We start from the raw sequence: 24,646 nt of genomic DNA, 5'->3' as shown, positions 1-24,646 counted from the left end.
TGTGGCGATTGGCTGCTGTCATTCGCAGAGAAAACTGAGTTACTAATAAAGTTTTATTTGCCGGATTTTATAAAAAAAGTACGTAAAGTAACATGGCTGCATCCAGTGAACCCGCACGCGAGTGGAGTAATGAACAGCTGAACAGTGATGATCTGCCCAAAAAAGACATCGTCAAATTTCTACAGGATAATGGCTCGGACTCGGTATTTTGCCTGCATTGAATAGTTCCTCTGTTAGCCTCATTTGAGATGTAAAAGATCGCACAGAGACCCTGTGTGTGCTCATAAGGTTGGGAGGGACTTGAGTAGCAACGTGTAGATATAACCTGCTTGTCAATGAACTAGACTAGGGAACAGTGGAAACAATGAGTTAGTACTGTGCAAGGTGTAAATGGCCTCTGCTGCACTGTTGTCTCTATCAAACATATTAGCCTGGGGCTAATTTGTTCCTGCATTAGGGATGCACTTAATACAGTATGCCAATCATGCACCAAAGATGTTGCTACATAGCAAACCTGTACAGTAACCTTCAGCATTTTCAGATCTAATGCAAATCAAAAATGGGCTCATCTGTGAATAAAAAGACTGGAGCTTTACTGTCACACCACTTTGAAAATTCTGATTGGAATTCTAGCATGCCTGGTCTGCATTGAGTTGAAAATGGTGTGAATTAGGGACATCCAGGGGAAAATACGCTTACTCTGGGTTTTGTAGGGTCTGGTACTGACAGTCCTTAAAGGGGACCCGTCACCCCACAAAAATATTCAAAATCCTATTTTATCACATTAGTCAAGCAAAATGAGCTTTAATTACACTATAAAAATTATTTGAATCTTGTTTCCTTCAGTCTGGGAATTCATAATTATAGCAAGCAGGCAGGAGCCATTTTGTGGTCACTGTTATTAAGACAAGCCTTGCATCATCTCAGAATCTTGTTTGTGCACCACAATAGGGGACCTGATGTTCATCCCCATGTCCTGGCTACACAATTAAATGGTAAAGAGAACCGGGGAATGTGGGCAGAGCAGTGACATCTGGGAAGTGCTGAATGGAAAGTGAAAGTAATTGTCTTTCCCGCCTCTATGCCCATGGCATAGAGGAGGGGCAGACAATATTTGATTGACAGCTGAGATTTTTAAATGAGTTTACAACAGCTATGAATGCTTTAATAAAAAATAGAAATTGGATTTCAGGTTTAATTTGAAAAGGACTTTTATTATACAGATTTTTGTGTCTGGGTGACAGGTCCACTTTAATTGAAAGTTTAAGGCATTTGTAATTAGATTGATAACAGCCATGTCATAATATTAAATTGTGTGAAAAAATATCGTAAAACAAGTGTATTACAGTATTTTAAATACAGAAGAAATGCACTCCAAAAAAGTTGTGTTTCAGGCTGTGTTCTAGATTCTCCTGCCTTCTTTCCCAGACTGTGTATGGTAGCCAATGGGCACTGTAGAATAGGATCCAAGCTAGGCAGGGCTGTGATTGGCTATTCCCCTCTTACTGTGCTTCTGGCAGTGACTGTTAGGACACACCTGTCCCTCATTAAAAACTTGGACAGAATTAGCTTTCCCACAAATTCAGTCATTTGGATTCCATGTTTTGTTTCTAATGCAAAAATATTGCAGAGCCAGTAGAAAAGGGCACCTGAATGAACATTTTATTCTCCAGTAAGTGGAACATTTGTTCACTTGATTAAAAATTTGACTTCTATCTGTGCTTATGGTACAAAGTAGGAAGAACAAGCAAGAAACTATGCCCATCATATAACAATCCTGGATAGCTTTGGCTTAGGGAAAATCAGACTTATAATATTATTATTATAATACAAGGGAAACCTAGACCATTAGGAGGAAAAAAAAAAAAGACTGCAGAACTGTATTAACTGTTTTTATGGCCCAGCAGATTATTTCCTGTATGGCCTAGATTTTAATGCTCAAATTCATCACTCACTAAAAGGTGTATTAAGACAACAGTTTTTTGCACATTCAGTAGCCCAGTATGTGGCATTTGTTTCCCTACTATAGTTTGCTCTTTTACTGTTAACTTTGGTTTAGTAGTAAAAAGCGCTGAAGTGAAATTAATATTTATATAAATGCATATAATTTGTGTCATTGCTAATTCTAACCCGTTAATAGTTTCTTGCAGAATATAAATTACTTGGAAATATTAAGAATGTAGTTAAAACTGCAAAGAAAGATCAGCTGGCCACCGCTTACAATAAGCTTTTTGAGACTAAGGTAAGTACAGGATTTTTAATATGAAACACCTAAACCTTTAAAGGTATTTTGACTACTCTTCGTAATAAGTAAATCACTGTTCTGCCTGACTGATACTGCTTCATAAAAGCATGCTTCATATTTTAAAATGTAATTACTAATATATTAATAAAAGAAAAATTGGCAAGTATTCTTTCGATTATCAGTGATAAATTTCTCAAACTCTGGGAACCTTGGGCCCCTTACATCTGCCATCAGAAGCCTGATGTTGGTACTATACTTGTTCTACATGTTTATACATTACCTCTATGAGTTTCTCTATATGTACTCCGCTATATAATCTATACCATGCTCCCATTTGGTTCCAACCAAGCCAGTCTTTATAAGATGCTTGTGTGTGGGAATGTCTCTCATTCTCAGGTGTTTTTTATACTTTACACGTTTTACTACCATGGATGCCTTTTTCCAAAAATTTAGACTGGATGACAAATTAACTAGACAGACACCTTGTTGCTGTCATTCATAGAACCGTTACACATTTTTATTACAGGTAAGGGATCCATTATCCGGAAACCCATCATTATGAAAGCTCTGAATATGGAAAGGCCGTTTCCCATAGACTCCATTTTATCCAAATAATAAAAATGTTTCTCCTTTTTCACTGTAATAATAAAACAGAACCTTGTACTTGATCCAAACTAAGTTATAATTAATCCTTATTGGAAGCAAAACCAGCCTATTGGGTTTATTTATTGTTTACATGATTTTCTAATACACTTAAGACAGAAAGACCCCTTATCCAGAAACCCCCCAGGTAAGGCAACCCTACCCCCAGGTCCCGAGTATTCTGGATAACAGGTCCCATACCTGTACATGACTGAAACCCATATCGAGCTGATGAATACAGAATTGATAAATCTTTACAAACTCTATTTTTCCTTAAAGGAGAAACAACCCCCTTATTAAAAAAACCCTACAATCTACAATCTTTAAAATTGGAAAATAATAATTTAAAAGCAAAGGGGGTTTACTGTCGTTAGGCAGGGGCTTACATTTTTACTGTTTTGGGGTAATGTCATCCCTTTAAGAATAAGGCAGAAAATGCACTTTGAAATTGTAGATGACTGGCTTACAGCAGCAGGAAGAAGGTTTTAACATAGGTCTAGTAAGCAGGGCCTTCTTAGCCTTTTTGTCAGTATTTGCATGTAATCCAACTGGCAGTGTCTGTATCAAACTGGTCCAGTGCGGATATCCCTTGGCATCCCAAGCTGAGTCATAAACACCGCAGAACCAAGCTTTCTTTTTATTTCTCACAGTTTAAAACAACATGCAGCATTACCATGCCTGATGCATTTCGGGCACTTCTGCCCTTAATCATAGCCCTTACAAAACTAAAATAAATGACGACCAACTGAAAAGTTGAATTGGTCATTCTATAACATACTTAAAGTTGTCTTAAAGGTGAACAACCCCTTTAATATAAATTTCAGCAAGTAATAATAGATAATGTACTATAATCAGTTTTGGTACTTTGAATGTTTTTACTGATGTCATGTGATTTTGTCATTTCTCTCAGCGCTTTAAAGGAAGCGATAGTGTTGAGACTGTGACAAAAGACGTGAAAGATGTGAAGCTAACTGATGAAAAGGCCAAAGAAACTAAGCCGGAAGAGACCGTTGAAGAGGTATGTTGTAGACTATTTAAGTTGTATATACAAAATTGGAATGTTGGCTTTAAGGGCCTGTGCACACTATTTGTTCTCTCCGCTGCTTTCAGCCTGCATTTTTTCTGCAGGCAGAGAGAAGCGGATCCGCTCCCTTCTGCATCTCCCTTTTTGTAGGTACATGGAGAAGATTGGAAGTTAAGATGGCCCAAAAATGCCTTTCGCTTTTTTCGGGCAGATCTCTGCTCCGTGTGGCTACAAGCAGGTGGAAGCTCTGATTGTTAGTATAGCTACAAGGAGATGCAGAAGGAAACTTAGTCAATGCTCTGTGTGCCCTGGGCCTAAGTCTGTACAGCAGCTCTGTGTTTAGCTCCAGTGCCATCCTAGCCATCAGACCTCAGCACACCCCTGTTGCAGAAGTGACGTTGTTCGTGTGGCATTACTTCCACCAATGAGCACAAAACCTATACACATTCATGCACAGGTCCCTGAGGTCAGGTTATGTCTTGCGCTCATCTCTTTGTATACTGACTATGATTTTTGTTTTCCAGGGCCCCCCAAAATACACAAAGAATATCCTGAAAAAAGGAGACAAAACTAATTTTCCAAAGAAAGGCGATACAGTGCACTGCTGGTATACAGGAACATTGGCGGATGGAACTGTTTTTGACTCCAACATCCAGACTAGTAAGGATATTGTTTTTTGCTCTGCATGCATATCACTTTAAAACAAATATACACATTGTGCCTTTTTATTTATCACTGTTTTAATATAAAGATGTGCAGTAACTGCGAATTTGGTACGTTGCAATTGGAATTTTTTTTTTTTTCCACAGGTTCCAAAAAGAAAAAAGCTGCCAAACCTTTAAGCTTTAAAGTTGGTGTTGGGAAAGTGATAAGGGGGGTAAGTTGATCAAAACAGGAGAAAACTGCTTGTCTTAACTGTAATTATTAGTGATGTGAATTTTTAAACACCAAACAACCATGTATGAAGGGCTGCAATTGAGCTCTTCTAAAATTTCAGCAAATATATTTAGAACATTACAGATATTAATTGCAGCTTATGGCTCAGTTGTTTATTAAGGCAAAGCCATATAGTCTGCAAAGGAGTCGGTAATAATGGGTCCTATTGCAAATAACCAGTGTTTAGATCATATTAAAAACAAGACATTATAAGATAAACATCTGCTTTACATTTGTTTCAGTTTTTATGGGTATAACATTATGCTTTCTACTCTGCAGTGGGATGAAGCACTCCTCACTATGAGCAAAGGTGAGAAGGCTAAGCTTGAAATTGAGGCAGAATGGGCCTATGGAAAAAAAGGGCTGCCAGATGCCAAGTATCCTTTATTTGCATGTTTCCTTTCTCCATAAATAAATAATAACATTGGCATCAAGCATAATTTTACAGCCAGACTGCAAGCATAGGGACAGTTGTGGCACTTGGGGACTTTTGCTATGTAAAAAGTATAAAACATGGTGTTTAATGGCTCACTACAGCTATACCACTGTTACACTCCTCAAGGCTGCCCTGCTTAACGTACAGATTTGTCCTATTTTATTAATGCATAGTCCTGTGTGCATGTCTGTGCCCTATGTCTTTTGAAATGCAGAAACTGGTTTAGATGTTTAATGCCAATATTTAAGCCCAAGAGCTCTGGTTAATGGCGGTGTCAGCATCTCTAACTGGCTATGCACTTTCTGGGCATAAATCATGTAGATGAAGTCACCCTGTATATGGCCATCTTGGCCTCCCCCAAAGAAAAGGATAACTGAACCCTAAAAATTAATGTGGCTAAAATTCCATATTTTATATACTGAACTTATTGCACCAGCTTAAAGTTTCAGATTCTCAATAGCAGCAATAATATAGGACTTCAAACTTGTCACAGGGGTCACCATCTTGAAAAGTGTCTGTGGCACTCGCATGCTCAGTGGGCTCTGAGCATCTGATGAGAAGCTAAGCTTAGGGGTTGTCTCAAATTATCAAGCAGAAACTGAGGTTGGCCTGTAATAAAAGATGATGCCACAGGGCTTATTATGAAATGTTGGTGCTAGTTGCACTGGTTTCTGTGCTGCCATATACTGATTATCTGCATTAATTACTAATCAGCCTTATTTTGTAGCATTTATATTCCATGTGTACTGTATATTTTGAGTGGGTCCCTAAGATCAGTAAGTAAGACAGCAGCACAGAGCTACAGGGGCATCTTTGGAGGAACAGATCTTCCCTACTAAAGGCTTGTAGTTGCCTTGGATAATATTTTCCTTGATTCAACAACCCAGAATCCCACCAAACGCTAAACTGTTTTTTGAAGTGGAGCTTGTGGATGTCGAATGAGAAATGGCTGAATTTCCATTAGTAATAAATGACAAACACCTTTATTACAATTGTTTTCAACATCTGTATATTGTAAAAAAAAAACATGACTTTCACCTGTGAATTGAGGATATCTTGTGGTTAATAGAAGATCTATTTTTTTGTACTGGGAACAGGCCAGATAGTGAGTGCAGGAAGTAGTACAAACAAATCCAGCTAGCAGGCAATAGTCAGGATGGGGACAATCTGAAATGTTGTTACACATCTGTCACAATAAAGTAAATATCCGTTATACTAATGTTGAGCTTGGTGCAACAGTTTGGACGCATTGGTGCATCAGGCGATTGGGTCTCAACAATAAAAGTATTAAAGCAGAGTATGCTCTCCACAGGGCTACATTATTAATCAAAAAGCTGATTTGAACAGCAGCTTTAAAAACACACACCAACTGTATAACTTGATAAATAAGATACCTTTTCATAGTTTCAGCAAATAATTCTGATTTGTATTTCCTTTTTCCATTGTTATAATGTTCCAAAAGCTGTTGCTGCAATCATATGTTTCTATGAAGACCCTATAGTAGCAACAAGGTAATATATTAAAGTAATACATTACTATCTGGCAACTGACTCTATGGTGAGACCTGCTACATTTCCTGTTATTCTAGCTATAGCTCCTAAGGAATAGATCCTGTAGATGGCACTGCTGAATACTGTGGATATGTTCTATGACTAACACTTTTATTATGGATGCATTCTTGGGTTATTTAAGTTAGCATCAAGATACAAGATGTGTGAAGGTGATCTGCTTTTTGGTGCAAAGTTGTATTCCATAATTAAGAAGGGAAGAAAGAGTTTCTTCTGTGAGAGAAAAGGGAAAGAAGGCAATCTTTAAATTAGCTACTTTTTTAAAGAAGCAGCTCAGTATAGACCTGGGTGATTTTTCCACAAAGGGTAATCCTGGAAAGCAGGTCAAAGTAACCGTTTTATACAGTAAGAGAACAGAGAAGTCCAGCTTCAATAATTCCTAATATAAAGTGAGCTCAGCAGCCAAAACTTCCAGGCTATTTGGGCTCATTCAAGATTCTTTGGAAATGCAGACTTTAAGGGGCAGATTTACTAAAGTTCAAGTTGTGTTTTACATGAAAAGTTTGAGTTTTCAAGGTTATTTTTGAGTCAATAATTGATTTTTCTGGTTAAAAAAAAAAACTTGAATTTTTCAAGATTTATTATACCCCAACCCTGGAAATAGCTCAAATCTGAAAATACACCATCTCAAACATGATAAGGTCATGTAGAAGTCAATGGCAGAGGTCCCTTGAACAATTTGAAGATGTTAATAGCCTTCTTGATGTTCGAATTGATTGAGTTTTCGAGCTAAACCCTCAGAAAAAAATTCAAACTCCCACACTCGCTGGTTCGAGTTTTTTCTTAAATTAGAAAATATTCGAGTTGTGAATTCAATCAAGGTTTTAAAAAAGCTCACATTGCTCTAAAATTTCAACCTTTGATAAATAACCCCTTAAGTGGTTCCTCAAACTGTCCTTCTTCAGCAATATTATATGCAGTCAGGGACACCAAAGTCTCCAACTGTCAAATTAAAGATCCTGGACAACAAAGTTATAGAGTTGAAGGAGAAACACATGGAAAATATTTTGTTTGCCCCTTCTTTCTCTTCAGAAGTCCAGTCTGGAGCCTTCACAGTTATTGTGAATCTCTGATTTATAAATCATTTTCTTTGGTGAAGACATTTTACATGGAATCCCTGTAGCATCATTACTTGACTGTTTCCACTTAGTCTCCAGTATCAGAGTATTGGGGTTTCTTTAGGAACGGGTAGAGCAAGAATCTGGAATCTTCTATATGGCTTTGCATTCCACAGATGCTAGCTAGCTGGGATGGGGAGGGGTGTTAATGCCCAATGTGTATAAGAAACGGATCCGCACACGCTGATTAATGCAGTCGGGAAATATCCCCTTTTATTCAGCCACCAAACATCAACGTTTCGGGGGGGAACACCCACCCATCAGGGGTGTTAATGCACCATTCAGAGAAGGGGAAATGCAAATTGAAGGCAGTGCATGTAGCCTTGATTTATTTAAAAAATGTAATTCAAAACCAGGCCATTCAATTGGCAACAGACAATAAAACTGGTCCCTGGGAGGGACCAAGTCTTTGGTAAATCTAACTTGGGAAATCTTCCCTGGGCTCAGGATAATTTAGAGGACCTAACAGCCATCTTTATTTTGTCAAATAAGGCATAAATTGGCCTATCCATGGATAGATATAATGGCCTCAGCCTCAAATGTCAAGGTGAAGAGGTTCTGCAAGTGGGTCCCTTGTAAGATAGTGATGTAGGTGAATACTTTGTTTCTTCTTCAAAAAAAAAGACTGCACACCCTTTATACAGTAAACCGGTCAAATGGTTCATAGCTCCTTATCTCTCTTTGAACAAAAAAAATGAATGTGTTTCCTAAGCCTTAACTTTGGAGCAATTATTAGAGGGCTACTCTGTCAGGAAAATCAAGAAGTTCAAAGTGAAACTAGTTTAAGAGGAGATTTACCCCACTTTTTTTACACAAGCTCATTCAATTGGGCTTATGTAGGAAAAGTGAAAACAACACCTTTCAGAAATAAATATAAATTAAAATATAAATAAACAGGCCAATCCTATATCAGTGAGCCCTCCAGTTGTCACAGAAAAACAATTTGCTCAAGGGCACATGATATTTGTGTTCGAGAGGCCACCACTCACATGGAGGAAAACATTTTTTTGTCACTATCCAAAACCATATATCTGAAGATTCCCTCCCTCTGTCCATGATGAACTACCTCAAGGTAATGGTGCAGGCATATTTTGTTCTGTAAGGGAAGAATTACATGCTTACATGGAAGAATATGCAATAATTATGGCCCTCCAGGTGTATCTGAATACATATTCAAGGGTGCTGGCAGTTCAGATATGTTCTACCAAACAACAACAACAAAAACATTTTCCTCTATGTAAGCAGATGGTCCTCCATCTTCTACTGTTTCTCACTCAGTTTTATGTGGGACAATGGAAGAACATGGACAAATTTCACTCTGGACGCTGAGCTGAAAAGGATCTATCTGCAGCCCTACTATGACATTTTCAAGAACTAAAATGCGATTTAAAACATATTTTTCTTTGCCACTATACATTTATATGAAGGGGGATATAATACTCGGAGATAAGGCTGGCTCATTGTTTTGTTTTTATTTTAATTTTGTATAAAAACAGACGTGGTTCAGGGGCTGCAAACACTGACCAAACCCCAATTTGCAGAGATATTTAAAAAGACACCCATAATTCAGCAAAGCAAATATCCTTAATCTGCTTAATATTCTTAAGTAAAATAAGAAGAACAATAAACAAGTACAACAAAATATTGTAGATACAGTCTTTTACAATCACAATATAATATGGGCTAAGTGTAGTGTCAGAGTGGGAAAGGAAAGAACAAGTGGGGTTTCACCTAAAAACAATTGTCTCAAGGGTTATATTAGGATCTCTGTGTTGATTTTGGTGACATATTAGCATGCTCCTGTAGGTCAGCCAGCGAGTCCAAACTTTATTGAAGGTTTTCTGAGAGTTATCAGTTTCCTGAGATATGTATTGCCTCCTGAGATTCTGTGAAGCTCAAAGCATACCTCCCAACTGTCCAATGTTTCTCTGGACAATCCTGATTTTGACAGCTCAACTTGCAGTCACTGATTGTTAGTGAAATGGCCATACTTTCTCTTTGATCTCCTGCACCGAACTGCCAGATACAACGTTTCTAAAACGGAGGCTTTTTTTGACTGAGAGCTCTGAATGGCAGGTGCACTTAGATACCTTTGTAACAATATATACAATAAGCAAAGAAACTATTGTAACTATTTCAGATAAGCAGGTCTTCTGGGGAAACTGACTTACAACTTAAAAGGGAATTCCCCTTCATTAGCAAAACTGTAATAACACATAAAACCCGACCCCTAAAACCACCAAAAAATGAGTATTTAGGGGGCGTGGTCTTAAAAGGCGCAGTCCAAAAAATTGCTGCGCTATGCGTTTTTGTTTCTATCCCTCCCCTTCTATTTTCTAAATGTTGGGAGTTATGTCAGAGTCCTCCCAATCTATTTAATAAAAGAACCACTCCAAACTTCTCCCATTAAAAACTCAGTCTCCACCATAAGAAGACATCATACAGATACACACGGATATATACAGATTGTACTGGGTCTGGACCTCATGTTCTGTATGTGTTTCAGAAAGTCTCGCTCATGGGGCGACCAGATATAGAGAAAGGTCCTAGAATTTCTGCAGTTCCAGCAACAGAGATCAGAACCAGCAGGTTCGTCGAGGTCCAATACAATCCGTTTATTTATTATATCTTATGGTTTCCATAGCTAGAGAAAAATGCGTTCCATTTCCAACTGGAGGAAGGCGGGTCCAGCCTAGCAACGACTCCCGATTGGACGCAGCCGCTTGATTGCGTCATGTCCGCCTTCGCATGCGCATCGCTCCTTTCAGCAGTGACGCAGGGTCCTCCATAGAGAGTTAGTACGCATGCGCGGACATGCGCGTCCACTCTGTATATAAGGAGGTGTAGTTCATTTTGCAAGGTGGGTAGAAATAATTTTACTGTACGGGTGCCTTTGAACTTCATTTTGAAAACCGGCTATTTGTTTTCTACATTTAAACAGCGCCGGCATATTCGTTTGTTGTTGAATGCCTGAGCTCGGTGGCATCATCCCGAGTCGCTTCCGTTTTCCTTTACCCTCGCTCCTTTGTTGACACCGATGGACCAGTCACCTGAATCGTACATGCTTGCCAACCTCACCCACCTTCATTCAGAACAACTTCTGCAGGGCTTGAATCTCCTCCGCCAGCACCACGAGCTCTGCGACATTGTCCTCCAGGTCGGCGATGTCAAGATCCACGCGCATAAAGTGGTGCTCGCCAGCGTCAGCCCCTACTTCAAAGCCATGTTTACTGGAAACCTCTCCGAGAAAGAGAACTCGCAAGTGGAATTTCAGAGTGTCGACGAAGCAGCCCTTCAGGCCATTATTGAATATGCCTACACGGGAACTGTTTTCATCTCCCAAGAGACGGTGGAATCTCTTCTTCCAGCAGCCAACCTGCTCCAGATGAAGCTAGTGCTGAAGGAATGCTGTGCCTTTCTGGAGAGCCAGCTTGATGTTGCCAATTGTATAGGGATTTCACGTTTTGCTGAGACGTACGGTTGCCATGAACTGTACCTGGCTGCTAACAAGTATATTTGCCAGAACTTTGAGGATGTTTGCCAGACAGAAGAATTCTTTGAACTGTCCAATGCAGAGTTACGTGAAATCGTTTCCAGTGACTGTTTGAATGTTGTCAACGAAGAGACTGTCTTTTATGCCCTCGAGTCGTGGATAAAGTACGATGTGCAGGAGAGGCAAAAATATTTGTCGCAGTTATTGCACTGCGTCCGACTGCCGCTTCTGAGTGTCAAGTTCCTTACCAGGTTATACGAAGCAAATCATCTGATACGCGATGACCACACATGTAAACATTTACTGAACGAAGCTCTGAAATACCATTTTATGCCTGAACACAGACTCTCCCATCAGACGGTGCTAAAAACACAGCCTCGCTGTGCTCCCAAAGTGCTTTGTGCAGTGGGAGGGAAAGCGGGACTATTTGCTTGTCTGGAAAGGTAAGAAGTCCTGATTTGTGTACTCCTATGATGTATACCCTCATGGTTTTATTGCAAAGCATCCGGATGCACACCTTTTTGTTAGAGTTGTATCAAAAGTGGTTTATTAAGCCCGTGTACATCACAAAATGGCAACATTTTGGATAAAGGCTTGATAAAGGGCCCGGAGGGTCCAAAACATTGCCCTTATGTGATTTACATGGGCTTAATAAACCACTTCATACAACTCTTAACAAAAAGGTGTGCAACCGGATTTTTTTCCAATTACTCTACTTACCCTAATGCAAGGGAAGGGTCTTCTGGGTAAGCACGCTGCACTTTCAACAAGTGTTATACATTGGATTGGGTTGAGCTCTCCATCATCGTGCACTACCCTCATGGTTTAGACCTAACTATTTCATACTCTCACAAGTTTACATCTTGACCAGAAAGGCCATAGCTTTCCTTTAAAGGACACATTTTATGTAAAAAAAACAAGACTGTACCAGTGCATTTTACTTATAGATATAGAAGAAATGTGCTTTAAAATGTTGTGTTTCTGATTACTTTATTGTAAATTTCTGGGAAATCCCTATTAGTCCTGCCCATCTGTTTCACTTGCTACTGTCTCCATTTCCAGGCTGTGCAGGGGAGCCGGGCGTCACTCGGCACACTACACTGTAGGATAGGAACCAATCAGCAGCTAACAGGACCTGATAGGGAACTGAAGCTTGTCTTTCCTTGTGTGACTGCAGGGTTGTGATTGGCTGTCTCCCTCCTACTGTGCTTCTGACAGGGACTGTTAGGACACGCCCACCCCTCATTTAAAACACAACAGGGACCAGTGAACATCTATAGGGAGCTCCCATAAAGGTGCTATTTTTAAAGATAATATACATTTTAAGCTCCATGTAAAAGCAACACCATATATTATTCATAATTGCCTACAAAATTAGTATTTTTAATTTATTCTATATGTCTCCTTTAACATATGGCTAAAATCACTGCCAATGGACAAGTAGGAGTAAAAACATTCCCTTATGAAAGAGCAGAAAGTGGCAAGGGGGTATTCAACTTCCAAACAGTAAGTTTAGTTGTTTTCATATAGCACACCAGGAATAAACAAGCACAAATCAGACGGCTCTGCATAAAATTAATTTATTGTAGCAAGCTGCTAAACAAAGAAGCCTTGTTTGTTAAGCAGCTTGCTGCAATAAATACATTTTATACAGACTGCCACCTGATTTGTTCTGGAGTATTGTGCTGCTACAGTTGGGAAGCTGGAGGCTGAGCACTTGGGAATGACTACATAAAAGGGAGCTACGTCAGAGGGATACTAAAGTGGACAGCAAGCTCAGAGCAGTTTTCTGTTTCCACACCAGAAATAAAGACTCTTTTCAGTTGCTCTTTTATTTTTGGTTATTTTTATAAAGTTTAAAGGAGACATATTGTGTGAAAAACAAGAATGTGCCAGTTCATTTGTGAAAGTTCTCATTCATGCAGGTCATGGTATATCTACAGTATAGAAATAAGTCAAATTAACTGGACTTGCTGTGTTTTTCTTGAAGATGTTTCACCAGTCATACAACTGGCTTTCTCAAAGCCAGTTGGATGACTGGTGAAACGTCTTCAAGAAAAACGCAGCAAGTCCAGTTGATTTGACTTATTCCTATAGAAATGTGCCAGTTCATTATGCTCTCTTCAATATAGAAGGAATGTGCTGAGAAAAGATGTGTTTTGACCTGATATATTGAATATATTTCTGTATAAACCCTACTAGCCCCGCTCATATTTTCCACTTCCTGCTGCCTTCTATCCCAGGCTGTGCAGGGAGCCAGCGGCACACTGTACTATATGATAGGAACCAATCAGCAGGTAAGCTGACCTGATAGAGAACTATAGCCAGTCTTTGCTTGTGTGACTGCAGGGCTATGATTGGCTATCCCCCTCCTACTGTGCTCATTATTGCCTACAAGACTAGGGTTTTTTTACTTTAAAAAAAAAAAAAAAAATATATATATATATATATATATTTATTCCAATTGGTGGTATATTATATATAGATATATAGAGATATATAGATAGATAGAGATAGATAGATAGATAGATAGAGATATAGATATAGAAAAAGTAAAAATAGCTGCACTCACTTACTGGAGAAAAAGCCTGGGTGCACACTGCAGAAAAGTCATATAGAATATCTTGTAAAGCAAGGCACTCACAGGTCTTAAAATATGGTGAAAAAGAGATAACGTTACTTTGTCATCCCAATGTTTCGATCTTCCTTGAGACAAAGGTCTCAAGGAATAACACATAAACGTTATGTCTTTTTTACCATATTTCTCACTAGCCACAATAGAAAGGAATTTGATGTGTTTTCTCACCACAACAAAACGCCACATCTGACATTGTCCTTTTGCACTAAAGTAAATCTGCTTTATACAATCCTTCACCATGACTTCAGATAAAAGTAAATACTTTTGTTTTGCTTAAAATGCCTGGGCCAGTTTATTCATCCTTTGCAAACTGCTTGCAGCTTGAGAATCATATGCAACCTCTAGGGCAGGGGTCCCCAACCTTTTTTTTACCCGTGAGCCATATTCAAATGTAAAAAGAGTTGGGGAGCAAAACAAGTAACACAAGTCCCTTGGGATGCCAAATAAGGGCTACAATTGGCTATTTCGTAGCCTCTATGTGAACTGGCAGCCTACAGGAGACTCTATTTGGCACTATACTTCGTTTTAAAACTTGCTTCCAATCCTGGAATTTAAAAATAAGCACCTGCTTTGAGGACACTGAGAGCAACATCCAAGTGGTTGGAGAGCAACATGTTGCTCACGAGCTACTGGTTGGGGATCACTGCTCTAGGGCTTCCGATAATATTCAGTGGGAAGTGGCAATGAATGGGGAATGGCGTTTCACATTGGGAGCTGGGTAATCAAAGCAACATTGTAGATTATTGTAGAATATGATTGCTTTTTTAACTTCTAACTAAAAGAGAATTATGTTGCCTGCCGTCAGACTATGCTCGGACAGATGATTTTCATGCCTGATTTGTAGTGTGCTGGAGATGTGATGCAATACATTCAAACCCAAGAGAGAATTATTTTTTAAATCCATTAAGAATTCCTGCAGTTCTTATTTTGGAAGTCATCCATACGCACTATGACTATTTCAGTGTAGTCAGTTACTTCCAGCAAATCAAAAATAATTTGACTAGCAAAGTTAAGATGAAATGTGTTGATTGACTCCCAATGCATTAATTATGAAATAACTCTTACAGTGGAACAACAGGCTTATCCCGCTGTTTGCTTTAGTCTGAAGAAAGCAACTGACTATATAGTAAGGAATGGCAGTATCCACTTTATCAGCTTTAAAGTTCTCTAGTATAAAGACAGTTCTTCGAGAAGAACGATATTTGTACACTCTTTTGCATACTTTTTTGCAGAACAAGAAGTTGCCTTTCCTGTAATTGCCAGGCTGTTGCAATTTAGTTCTACATTTTGGGTCTAAAACTACTTCTGAATATTTAATGAATGTAGTTTAGCATTTACATACATTGATTAAAGATTTGCTCAACTAAATTGTCAGGTTTGATTTTATCTAATTCATATTTCGTTTTTTTTTTCAGCATGGAGATGTATTTTCCTCAGGATGATTCATGGATAGGGTTGGCCCCTCTAGGCTCCCCACGATATGAGTTCGGACTGTGTACCCTGGACCAGAAAGTGTATGTTGTGGGAGGGATTGCAACTCACATGCGGCAAGGCATCAACTACAGAAAGCATGAGAACTCTGTGGAATGTTGGGATCCTGTCACAAATAAGTGGACATCAATTGAGAGAATGAACGAGTGTAGAAGTACCCTTGGAGCAGTGGTTTTAGCTGGTGAAATGTATGCCTTGGGTGGTTATGATGGACAGTCTTGTTTGCTGTCAGTGGAAAAGTACATACCAAAAGCTAAGGAATGGCATCCTGTGGCACCGATGATTAAAACAAGAAGTTGCTTTGCCGGTGCTGTATTGGATGGCATGATATACGCCATTGGCGGCTATGGTCCAGCCCACATGAATAGGTATGTTGTATGTCCACTGTTGATAAGTATACTGGGTTACAATGTTATGTTTGTTAATATGATGGTGGTGTAAAGCACAGTAAGTCTCTAGGTAGTAATCAGTATGGGATTTCGTTTCAGATAGACTCTAAAAATAAGTAGCTGGTACGTCAAATTGTAAAAAAAGTTTTTTTACAGGGAACTTTAAAGCAATATACTGGAGTAACTCTGATTTTCTCATTTATGTTTTTAATTTGACATTTTCAAAGACATTTTAATGATACTATAGGGCTTAATTTTTTTTGCCCAAACTGCAATTTTTTTTTTTTTGCAGTTGCTGCTGTCATTACCAAAAATTGTACCCAGTTCAATCGCAAAGATTTGCACGTACATGCATGGGTTGGATGTGGCCATCTCTTTACATAACCCTTCTTAGCTCACCATTCAGCTAATATAACATTGAGCACTTGTAGTTACAAAATACCTGCTCAATACAGGGGATAAGTAGTGGGCACAATGAGGACAGACAGGGGTCACAATTTATCCTTGAGTGTGCTTGCATCATGGTTGAGGGCCCAGCAGTATGGTGCAGTTTCAATATATAATTGTAAGACCGGTAATTTTCCTTTCGTTTTGTGGGAACTGAAGTGATTTGGTACCCAGTAACCTTTAGTTACCCACTGTAAAGTTTCCTCTTATTTTTATGTATACCAAGTATCTTTAAGAAAAAAAAATATATATATAAATCCACTTCTCTTTTTTTTTTTTTTTTTCTTGTGTAGTGTGGAGCGCTATGATCCCAGTAGAGACTCCTGGGAGATGGTGGCCTCAATGGAAGATAAGAGAATCAATTTCGGAGTCAGTGTAATGTTGGGCTTTATTTTTGTAGTTGGCGGTCACAATGGTGTAGCCCATCTGTCAAGTATTGAGAGATATGATCCCCATCAAAATCAGTGGACGGTTTGTAGGCCTATGAAGGAACCCAGAACAGGTAAGAGAGAAGTATTGTTGTAGACTAATGATGATAAAACGGATTGCCTTCACACTAGGATCAAACACTATGAGACAGGAAACAGTGTGTCATATAGTTAGTCCCACTGGTTCTCCCCAAACAAGTTTTCAAGCTTGAAAAAGGGCCTGTGATGCCCAATGCTGGTTGTGAGTTGCAATAAAGTTACAGTAATACCGTGGTTGTCCTTCTGTTCCCCTTCCCCGTTATAACACGATTGCCACTTTATATTATTTTATATGTTGTGCATAGCTACTATGCAGACTTCATGCTGCATTTCTTAATGTTTTCCCAGATGACTCAATGTTGTATTTACATCTAATATTTAATAGCTTTGTAACCATCAGTTACCAACCTCTTAATTTAGACTGGTCTCATGGTAATTGTGAACAATTCTAAAAGTGCACCGCATGATGAAATGATCAATCTCCTGGGGCTAGCCTACAGAGAGCCTTTATTCCAACTTTTGCATACCTGTACTGACTGATATTACTATTTCTGTTTGCTTCACACATACCATTATTTTATATGTATATATGTATGTATGTATGTGTTTATTATGTAGAATTCAAAATGGATATTCAAAATGTGTGTATATGTATGTATGTGTTTATTATGTAGAATTCAAAATGGACCAGCACTCCAATAATCTTCAAACAAATGTGTTTATTGAGTCATCACTCGTGTAACCAACGTTTTGGCCCTCATTGGGGCCTTTATAAAGGATAAAGGGGCCCCAATGACGGCCGAAACGTTGGTTATTTACGTTGGTATTTAGCCTAGAATCAACATTGCAGGGTGAAAAGGGTTAACCATTTGAAAACTAGTATTATGCAATGTAATAAAGTAAAACCAAACAAAGGTTTTAGAAAGCAGAGTTTACTCTTTACTATCGGGATCATGTGTGTGGGGCTTTTAAAAGCTTGCAGGAAGGAAATCCCTAAACCATTTATATTATTGAATGGCGTCTTCCCACCAGATTCCCAGTTAGCAAGGAACACATATTGTGTTGGACGCACCATATTTACTTGTATGTAAGTGCTTTTATCTGGTGTATAATATGGCATTTTCATTTAAAACTTCCCCTTCATCTCTACAGGAGTCGGTGCTGCTATTGTCGATAACTACCTCTATGTAGTTGGGGGTCACTCAGGGTCATCTTATCTGAATAATGTACAAAAATATGACCCTATCTCAGACACATGGCAGGACCTGGCAGGAATGGCATATTCCCGATGTAATTTTGGTCTCACTGCCCTTTGACGAAGACGCAAGCAAATCATGTGTGATCTATTTCTGCATGAATGGATGCCCAAAGATTTCCGAGCTGGTTGCTGCAGTAGGAACACCAAAAGGCAGCAGGAACCTAACCTACAAACATGACATGTTCCTACAGACTGAAGTCGGCCTTCATGCAATATGAAGAAACAGTTGGTCATCCGCAATAGTTGAATCATGGAGAAAGCATGAAGCTACGGCAAAAACTGTGCGGAATCTCTAACAAAAATGAGAAATCCAAATTAGTTACACATTTGCAGCTGTTACTGTGAGTAGGCATGTGAAGAATATTCAGTAGGCTTTGCAGGTTCTTAACATTAATGCTAGCATTTAAGAACTTAAGGAGAGTGAATCAAATAATGTGAAAAAGTATTGCGAGTGAAAAGCTATACATCCAAATAAAAACCTATAGTGGCAAAATATATAACAGTGCATTATAGAAAATGTGTTGCTGTAATTAGAGAGACTAAAACATCAGACGTACAGTAAAGCTGTTATTAGCACAGAGATGTTCGACCTGCAGCCCTTCTGCTGCTAAACGACAACACTTGCCCTGTCCGTGTGTTGCTGAGGATTCTGGGTGTTGTATTTCCCCAGTTGAAGGCTATTAGCTTGACATTCCTGTTCCAGCAGGTACTATGACTTAACCAATTTCCTGTTAGAGGTGCAGGCTCTTCTTCCAGTAATGAGGTTAAAAAGTCTATGTGAAATATTCAGTGCCATCCTCAGCCAACCTATATTTAGAGGGGTCTAAAGCTGCAATGGAAGTCTGTTTACGTGTCTCTGTTCTGCATCTTTTCCCATTTTATTAAAAATGTAAACTGTTAGTCTTAATAGAAAATCCGGACAATTAATAGTCCTACATGGGTTTTTTATGCCAATTACCTTTATTACCTATTTCAGCTTAATGAACTACAGACATTAGTTTTTTTTTTCCTTCCATCTGGTGTGCTAAGACAGAAATAAGTTTGAATGTGTAGTTATACATGCATTCCTTTGTCTAAAAGAAGGGATGATAATTCAGTGCTTCTCAATTTTTTATATAGTGAATAAAGGGCTGCTTTTTCCTATAACTCAAGGCTTGTAAATAGTAAATGCCATAGTGTATTGCCTGTATGCTGTTACAGGTCGGAAGAGTTGAGATCTATTTGTACATTTAGTGTCATATTTGTATGAAACATGAGAAGTCTCTTAATATAGATGAAAATTAGAGTCTTTTTTGTTCTATTGTTTGCTTTATGATAACCAACTGTATCCTAGGTGAATGAATTTGCAATGTCACCATCTCTTTCTGAAAGATTGGTGAAAATATATTTGTTTGGTTCCTGTATGGTTTTCCTAAGCCTTCACCTTACTAAGTTGGTCTATAATGATCCAGACAAGCCTATTTGGGTGATGATGTTAAATCTTCCTGTCTTTGGTGAATGCATTGATTGTACGAGCGTCATAGAGTTGAACTGTAAATATGCACACAAAGCTTTAGAAAAACACAGTGTGTACATGCAAAAGACATTCTCAGCCCTGCAAGATGTATTGACAAAGACATTGTTTTGTGTGTGTGCGTTTGTGTGATTTAAAATTATGGTGCTAATTGCAGGACTTAAGAAATGCTGTTACCATATATTTATATCTACAGTCCTAGAGAATGCAATGGTCTTAAAATGTTTTTGTTACAATTTTATATTGCTATATTTTTATTTATGTCTAATGTACGCTTTTCTGTAATAACAGTTCTTTCTTCATCACGTTTGTGTCAGAGTGAAGCCGATGAGAGGAATACTTTGTTATTGCTGATGCATGTGCTCTTATTCTGCAATCTGCTCATGCCAATGGCATGTCGCTACATAGATAATGTTTTGTTTCTTTTCAGAGAACATGTTGTGGGGCATTCAAAAAAATAGTGAAGCTCTTTGAAACAACAGATCTGGGGTTGTAGGTGGCCTGGGAATTTTAATTTACACCCCTGAGTCATTCAGTACCTTTAGCAGTATTTTTAGCAATGATTAGCAAGCAGGATTTTCACCCCCCAATAGCATGATGCAAAATGGCACTATATTGTAGAATGCTTTGAAAATATTTAGATATATATGCACAAACACACACATTGATGTGTTTTCTTATGAGAAGGAGAAATTGTAGAAAATAATCTGCTACCCTTGCTGTAATTTAGTGACACTGTTTCATTATCATTATCTCCAAAACTGGGTTACTTGTTGCTTTGAAAAATAGGATTGGCTGTTGATGTGTATCATCTCCCAGCATGCCTTGACAGCCATTAAATTACAACTTTTGACCGTCAGGGGGAATGATACAAGTAGTGGTTCAGCAAAACGAGTGCCGCAGTTCCATATGCCTGCACTAAAGTATAATTGAAAGAGGATCTACATTATAAAATGGATGTGCTACTCTGCAGCATAACAAGCAACTGTGTAATCTATGTTCATTTGTTTTTAAAAGAGAGCTGCTTGTTCTCTCATCCAAAGGTTAAAGAAAAACCAAGGCAAAACAATAGGGTTTACACTTCTGTACTGGCCCTAGGCCACCACAGCCTTATATATACAATATGAGGTTGATTAGTAGTTAATTCAGATTTCCATTTCATAGCAATATATTATCCGTTTATTCTGCATCATTATCAGTAGCATCAGCTTGCTTGACAGATATAACCTCAATTTCTGTTCCAGTTTTGATGATATTAGAGGATTACTAAACTTTGTTTTTCAACAGCAGACCATAGCACACTGAGCATGTACAATGTCCCTGACACGCAAAAGATCATAAGATGGTGTGCTGATGTGAAAAACATTGAAAGCCTGGGTCATTACTGTTAAAAGGCTGGAAAACCTTTCTGGTTCAACAAATTCACTATATAAAATTTTACATTTCTAGCCATATTTTATATTGTTCTCCTTTAAACACAAAACTGCTTTAATCCTTTTGTTGGCGGCACTCCTGTCTACTTGGCAGAGTGTCCGGTAGTGGGAAATGAGTAGGTGTTTCTATCCCTGCAGATCATGCTGACTCTTTATTTTATTACCCATCAATTTGCTTTCCAAGTATATTTTAGAGCAATATTTGTCTAGTCTTGACACTGCGCAAAGTTTATTTATTCCATTAAGGAATCGTAAGTAGAGCATCAGTTAAGTTGAGGTGGCCTTGCCCTGTAAACGTTCTAATGTTACAATTGCTAGATGTTTAGCCCATTCAACCTGAAAGTTAAGTACCCTTTCAGAAAATAAGTAACTACAGTAGCCAATCACACTGTGAGAAAACTTACTTCAAACAGCATGAAACATACTTAAAACCATATGTAAATTGCAAATATGTTAACTTCTACAGATTCACGTGTATATATTATATTATATTATATTACACACACCTGGCTGCACAGACATAGTAGGGACTAGTTCCCTAACCCCTTCTTAGGCTCACAGTGTCATGCATCCCCTCCACCTTGTTCCATTGTGAATGATTCTGGAACTTGATGTTTTCCTTTTTTCCAAATAATAATGCACCACAATCAGAGTGACTGCAAGTCCCAGAATCCATAATTTTACAATAAAATAAAGTAAGGGATGGGTTGCATTAGGGTAGAACTACATAGGCGATTTAGGTCCGATCCGACAGCACACGAAATGCTGGCGTCAAGTCGGATGCGCCGGAAATAAGGTAAGAAATAGAAATGTCGGATGAAGTCGAAGTGTGCATCAGACAGTCGTGTCGGATGCACGCTGCGACTACATCTGTGATTCCTACAACTAACTTTATCTTCGTCACATCCGACTTGACTCGTTTCGTCACGTGGTGTTGGATCGGACCTAAACCGCCCATGTAGTTCTACCCTACTGCCGATTTTTGACGCACTGTGCAAAAACGCAGTCGTCAAGTCGGATGCAATGGAAATGTCGGATAAAGTTGCATCATTCATCCGTTGCGACACGACTGTCAGATGCAAACGCAGTGTGCAGCGTCTGCATCCAACAGTCGTGTCGCGTTGGACGAATGCTGCGACACCATCCGCCGTTCCTGTTACTTACCTTATTTCCGTTGCATCCGACTTGACGCCTGCGTTTTTGTGCATCGCGCCGAAATTGCGAATGGAGTTCCTCCCAAACACTGTGAGCCATTGGGGAGGGAGGGGTCAGTTAAGTAACTTAGAATGTTAAACACACAGGAACTGCTTATGATCTAGAATCCCTGCTTTTGTTTGCCAAAAAAGGAAAAATGAGATAAGCACAGGAAATGCTTTCCTCCATGTGCCAATAACTTTTCTCCAAGCGACATTATTTTACACTGCATGTTTAAAGACACAGGTAAATGTAAACCTTTTTTATTCTCATAACAATATCCATTTAACCCCTGCTGGAGAGAACAGGAAGCAAAAACCCTGGTGCTGGTCATTTTATTTTATATTGTGAATATGACAAAATATTACAGTTCAACATGAAACACCCCCTGTAGCATTAGAATTGCAGATTTATTGTAGACCAGTATAGGAACTAATATCTGGAATGCTTGGGGTGCCCAGATTAGGGACTTTTAACCATGCATATAGTTATGCTGATAAGCACTTAAACATGGAAAACACTTATTTTGTCATTAACTTATACACCGTAGGAAGTTGTTGGCTTTCAGACGTTTCTGGTTAATAGATGCCATACCTGTAATATAAAGAGATTTATATGGATAATTCCATATTGTAGAAGTGATGTGTCCTCATTAAAACGGTGTTCTAAAATCTAAAGTCAACTTGAGAATCTTCTAATGCAATTATTACAGCCTGCTATTCTCTTGTTCTAATTGAATGCCATACATACTAATGTGCACCTTTATCTCTGAAGTTGTGATGTGCAATAATGCTACTTGTTTGTTTTTTTTTTTGTGTGGTCTTTTTTTTTTTTTTTTGTTTGTTCATTTAACTTTATAGTGCCAACAATGTACACTGACCATTCTGGACTTGTGGGTAAATGTTTTTGATATCAATGTTTATTTTTGCTTTAAGCCTTTCTTGTTCTTCCACCCCCAAAAGATTTTGAATAAAACTTAACCAGTTGCAATACTGCATCTTGTTGTCTCATGTGACCCATCTTTGCGTAGTGTTTTGCCCTTGTTTCATGCTCAGAAGCTCTAATTAGTGTTACTTATGGTTTTCAATGGGATCTAAACCCAGAAATGAATTGATGTATACTCAGTGGTTGTCAGAATAAGTTTGAAATTTACATTATCTTTCTGTTGTATCTTTGCTATCAAATGACTTCAAGCCTACGTTTCTCCAGTACACTCTAACTTACTTGGGAGCCAATATTAAAATATTGACCATGGACAACTGAGATGGTAACTACTTGGGATGGGACTAAACAGTTGATTGACACTGCAGTATATGTTTTATATAGGTGTCTCTTTTACTGCCAGTAATGTAGATGATACTGCCAGGAATGTTAGTGCCAGCAATGTAGTGTCATCCCTTTTGTATTCCTTTAAAATAGGGGTGTCCAAACTTTTTGCAACGAGGGCCAGATTTGGTGAGGTGAAAATGTGTGGGGCCGACTATTCAGCCTGGCATTCTTTGAACCATTAACATCATTTAACTAATTTAAACAAGGAATTGTGTAGCCGTAGCAATAATATTTGGGCACATTAATGAAATGATCTGCCACTTGGTCTATACTGCTGCTGAAGGTATTAGCAATAGACACGTACTGGCATATAGTGATGCGCCTCTCTTGCACAGGCCCGGACTGGCAATCTGTGGGTTCTGGCAAATGCCAGTGGGGCTGCTGTATGGCTCCATAGAAAGTTACCATATAGTGGGCTGGTAGGGGACTGTTTGGGCCTCTGTACTTGGAATGACGGGGCCTGTTTTGACTCCCAGTCCAGGCCTGCTCTGACTCCCAGTCCAGGCCTGCTCTTGCATACTTCTTTAGTTCACTTTACTGGCACGACAGTACGTCTATTGACACCTTCAGCCCAATAGAAGTATGCGAAAACAGCGCGTCACTACGTGCCAGCAGATGTCTATTGCTAATACCTTCAGCACACAGGCAGCAGTATAGACCAAGTGGCAGATCATTTCACTAATGTGCCCAAATATTACTGCTACAGCTACACAATTCCTGATCTCACTGTGTTGGTGGGCCACATTATTATTAATTTCATGATGGAGGCTGAGGGCCGGTGTAAATTTGAAAACAGGCCACAATTGGCCCCCGGGCCTGACTTTGGACATGCCTGCTTTAAAATAAATGGAATTTTTTTTACAAGGCAATATGCAGCACCTATTATGTTAACTGAGGCACCTATCAAACCCACACGGAGTGATTAGAGAATTAGATGGGCAGTGCATGACTGTATAAGGGCTCTTACACACGTTAGTTTTTTTTCCTGTGCTCCCCTGCGTTGCACTTTCTTCTGTTCAGCCGCA

General features: G+C 38.8%; 2 protein-coding genes across 2 annotated transcripts; both read left to right on the top strand.

Moving 5' to 3' along the window:
• Positions 1-61: 61 nt before the first annotated feature.
• Positions 62-6,580, top strand: fkbp3.L (FKBP prolyl isomerase 3 L homeolog). Its single transcript, NM_001135035.1, has 7 exons — positions 62-203; positions 2,141-2,242; positions 3,798-3,905; positions 4,436-4,571; positions 4,721-4,788; positions 5,127-5,224; positions 6,171-6,580. The coding sequence occupies exons 1-7, from the start codon at positions 93-95 to the stop codon at positions 6,223-6,225; spliced, it is 678 nt and encodes a 225-aa protein (NP_001128507.1). The 5' UTR covers positions 62-92; the 3' UTR covers positions 6,226-6,580.
• Positions 6,581-9,245: 2,665 nt separating this feature from the next.
• Positions 9,246-23,289, top strand: klhl28.L (kelch like family member 28 L homeolog). Its single transcript, XM_018230505.2, has 5 exons — positions 9,246-10,829; positions 10,911-11,905; positions 15,516-15,959; positions 16,721-16,929; positions 18,047-23,289. The coding sequence occupies exons 2-5, from the start codon at positions 11,007-11,009 to the stop codon at positions 18,208-18,210; spliced, it is 1,716 nt and encodes a 571-aa protein (XP_018085994.1). The 5' UTR covers positions 9,246-10,829; positions 10,911-11,006; the 3' UTR covers positions 18,211-23,289.
• Positions 23,290-24,646: the final 1,357 nt, after the last annotated feature.

The sequence above is a fragment of the Xenopus laevis genome, chromosome 8L (assembly GCF_017654675.1).
Source record: "Xenopus laevis strain J_2021 chromosome 8L, Xenopus_laevis_v10.1, whole genome shotgun sequence".
Taxonomy (NCBI): Eukaryota; Metazoa; Chordata; class Amphibia; order Anura; family Pipidae; genus Xenopus; species Xenopus laevis.
The sequence above is the reverse complement of the archived record's forward strand: the minus strand, read 5'-3'. Positions and strand labels throughout refer to the sequence as shown.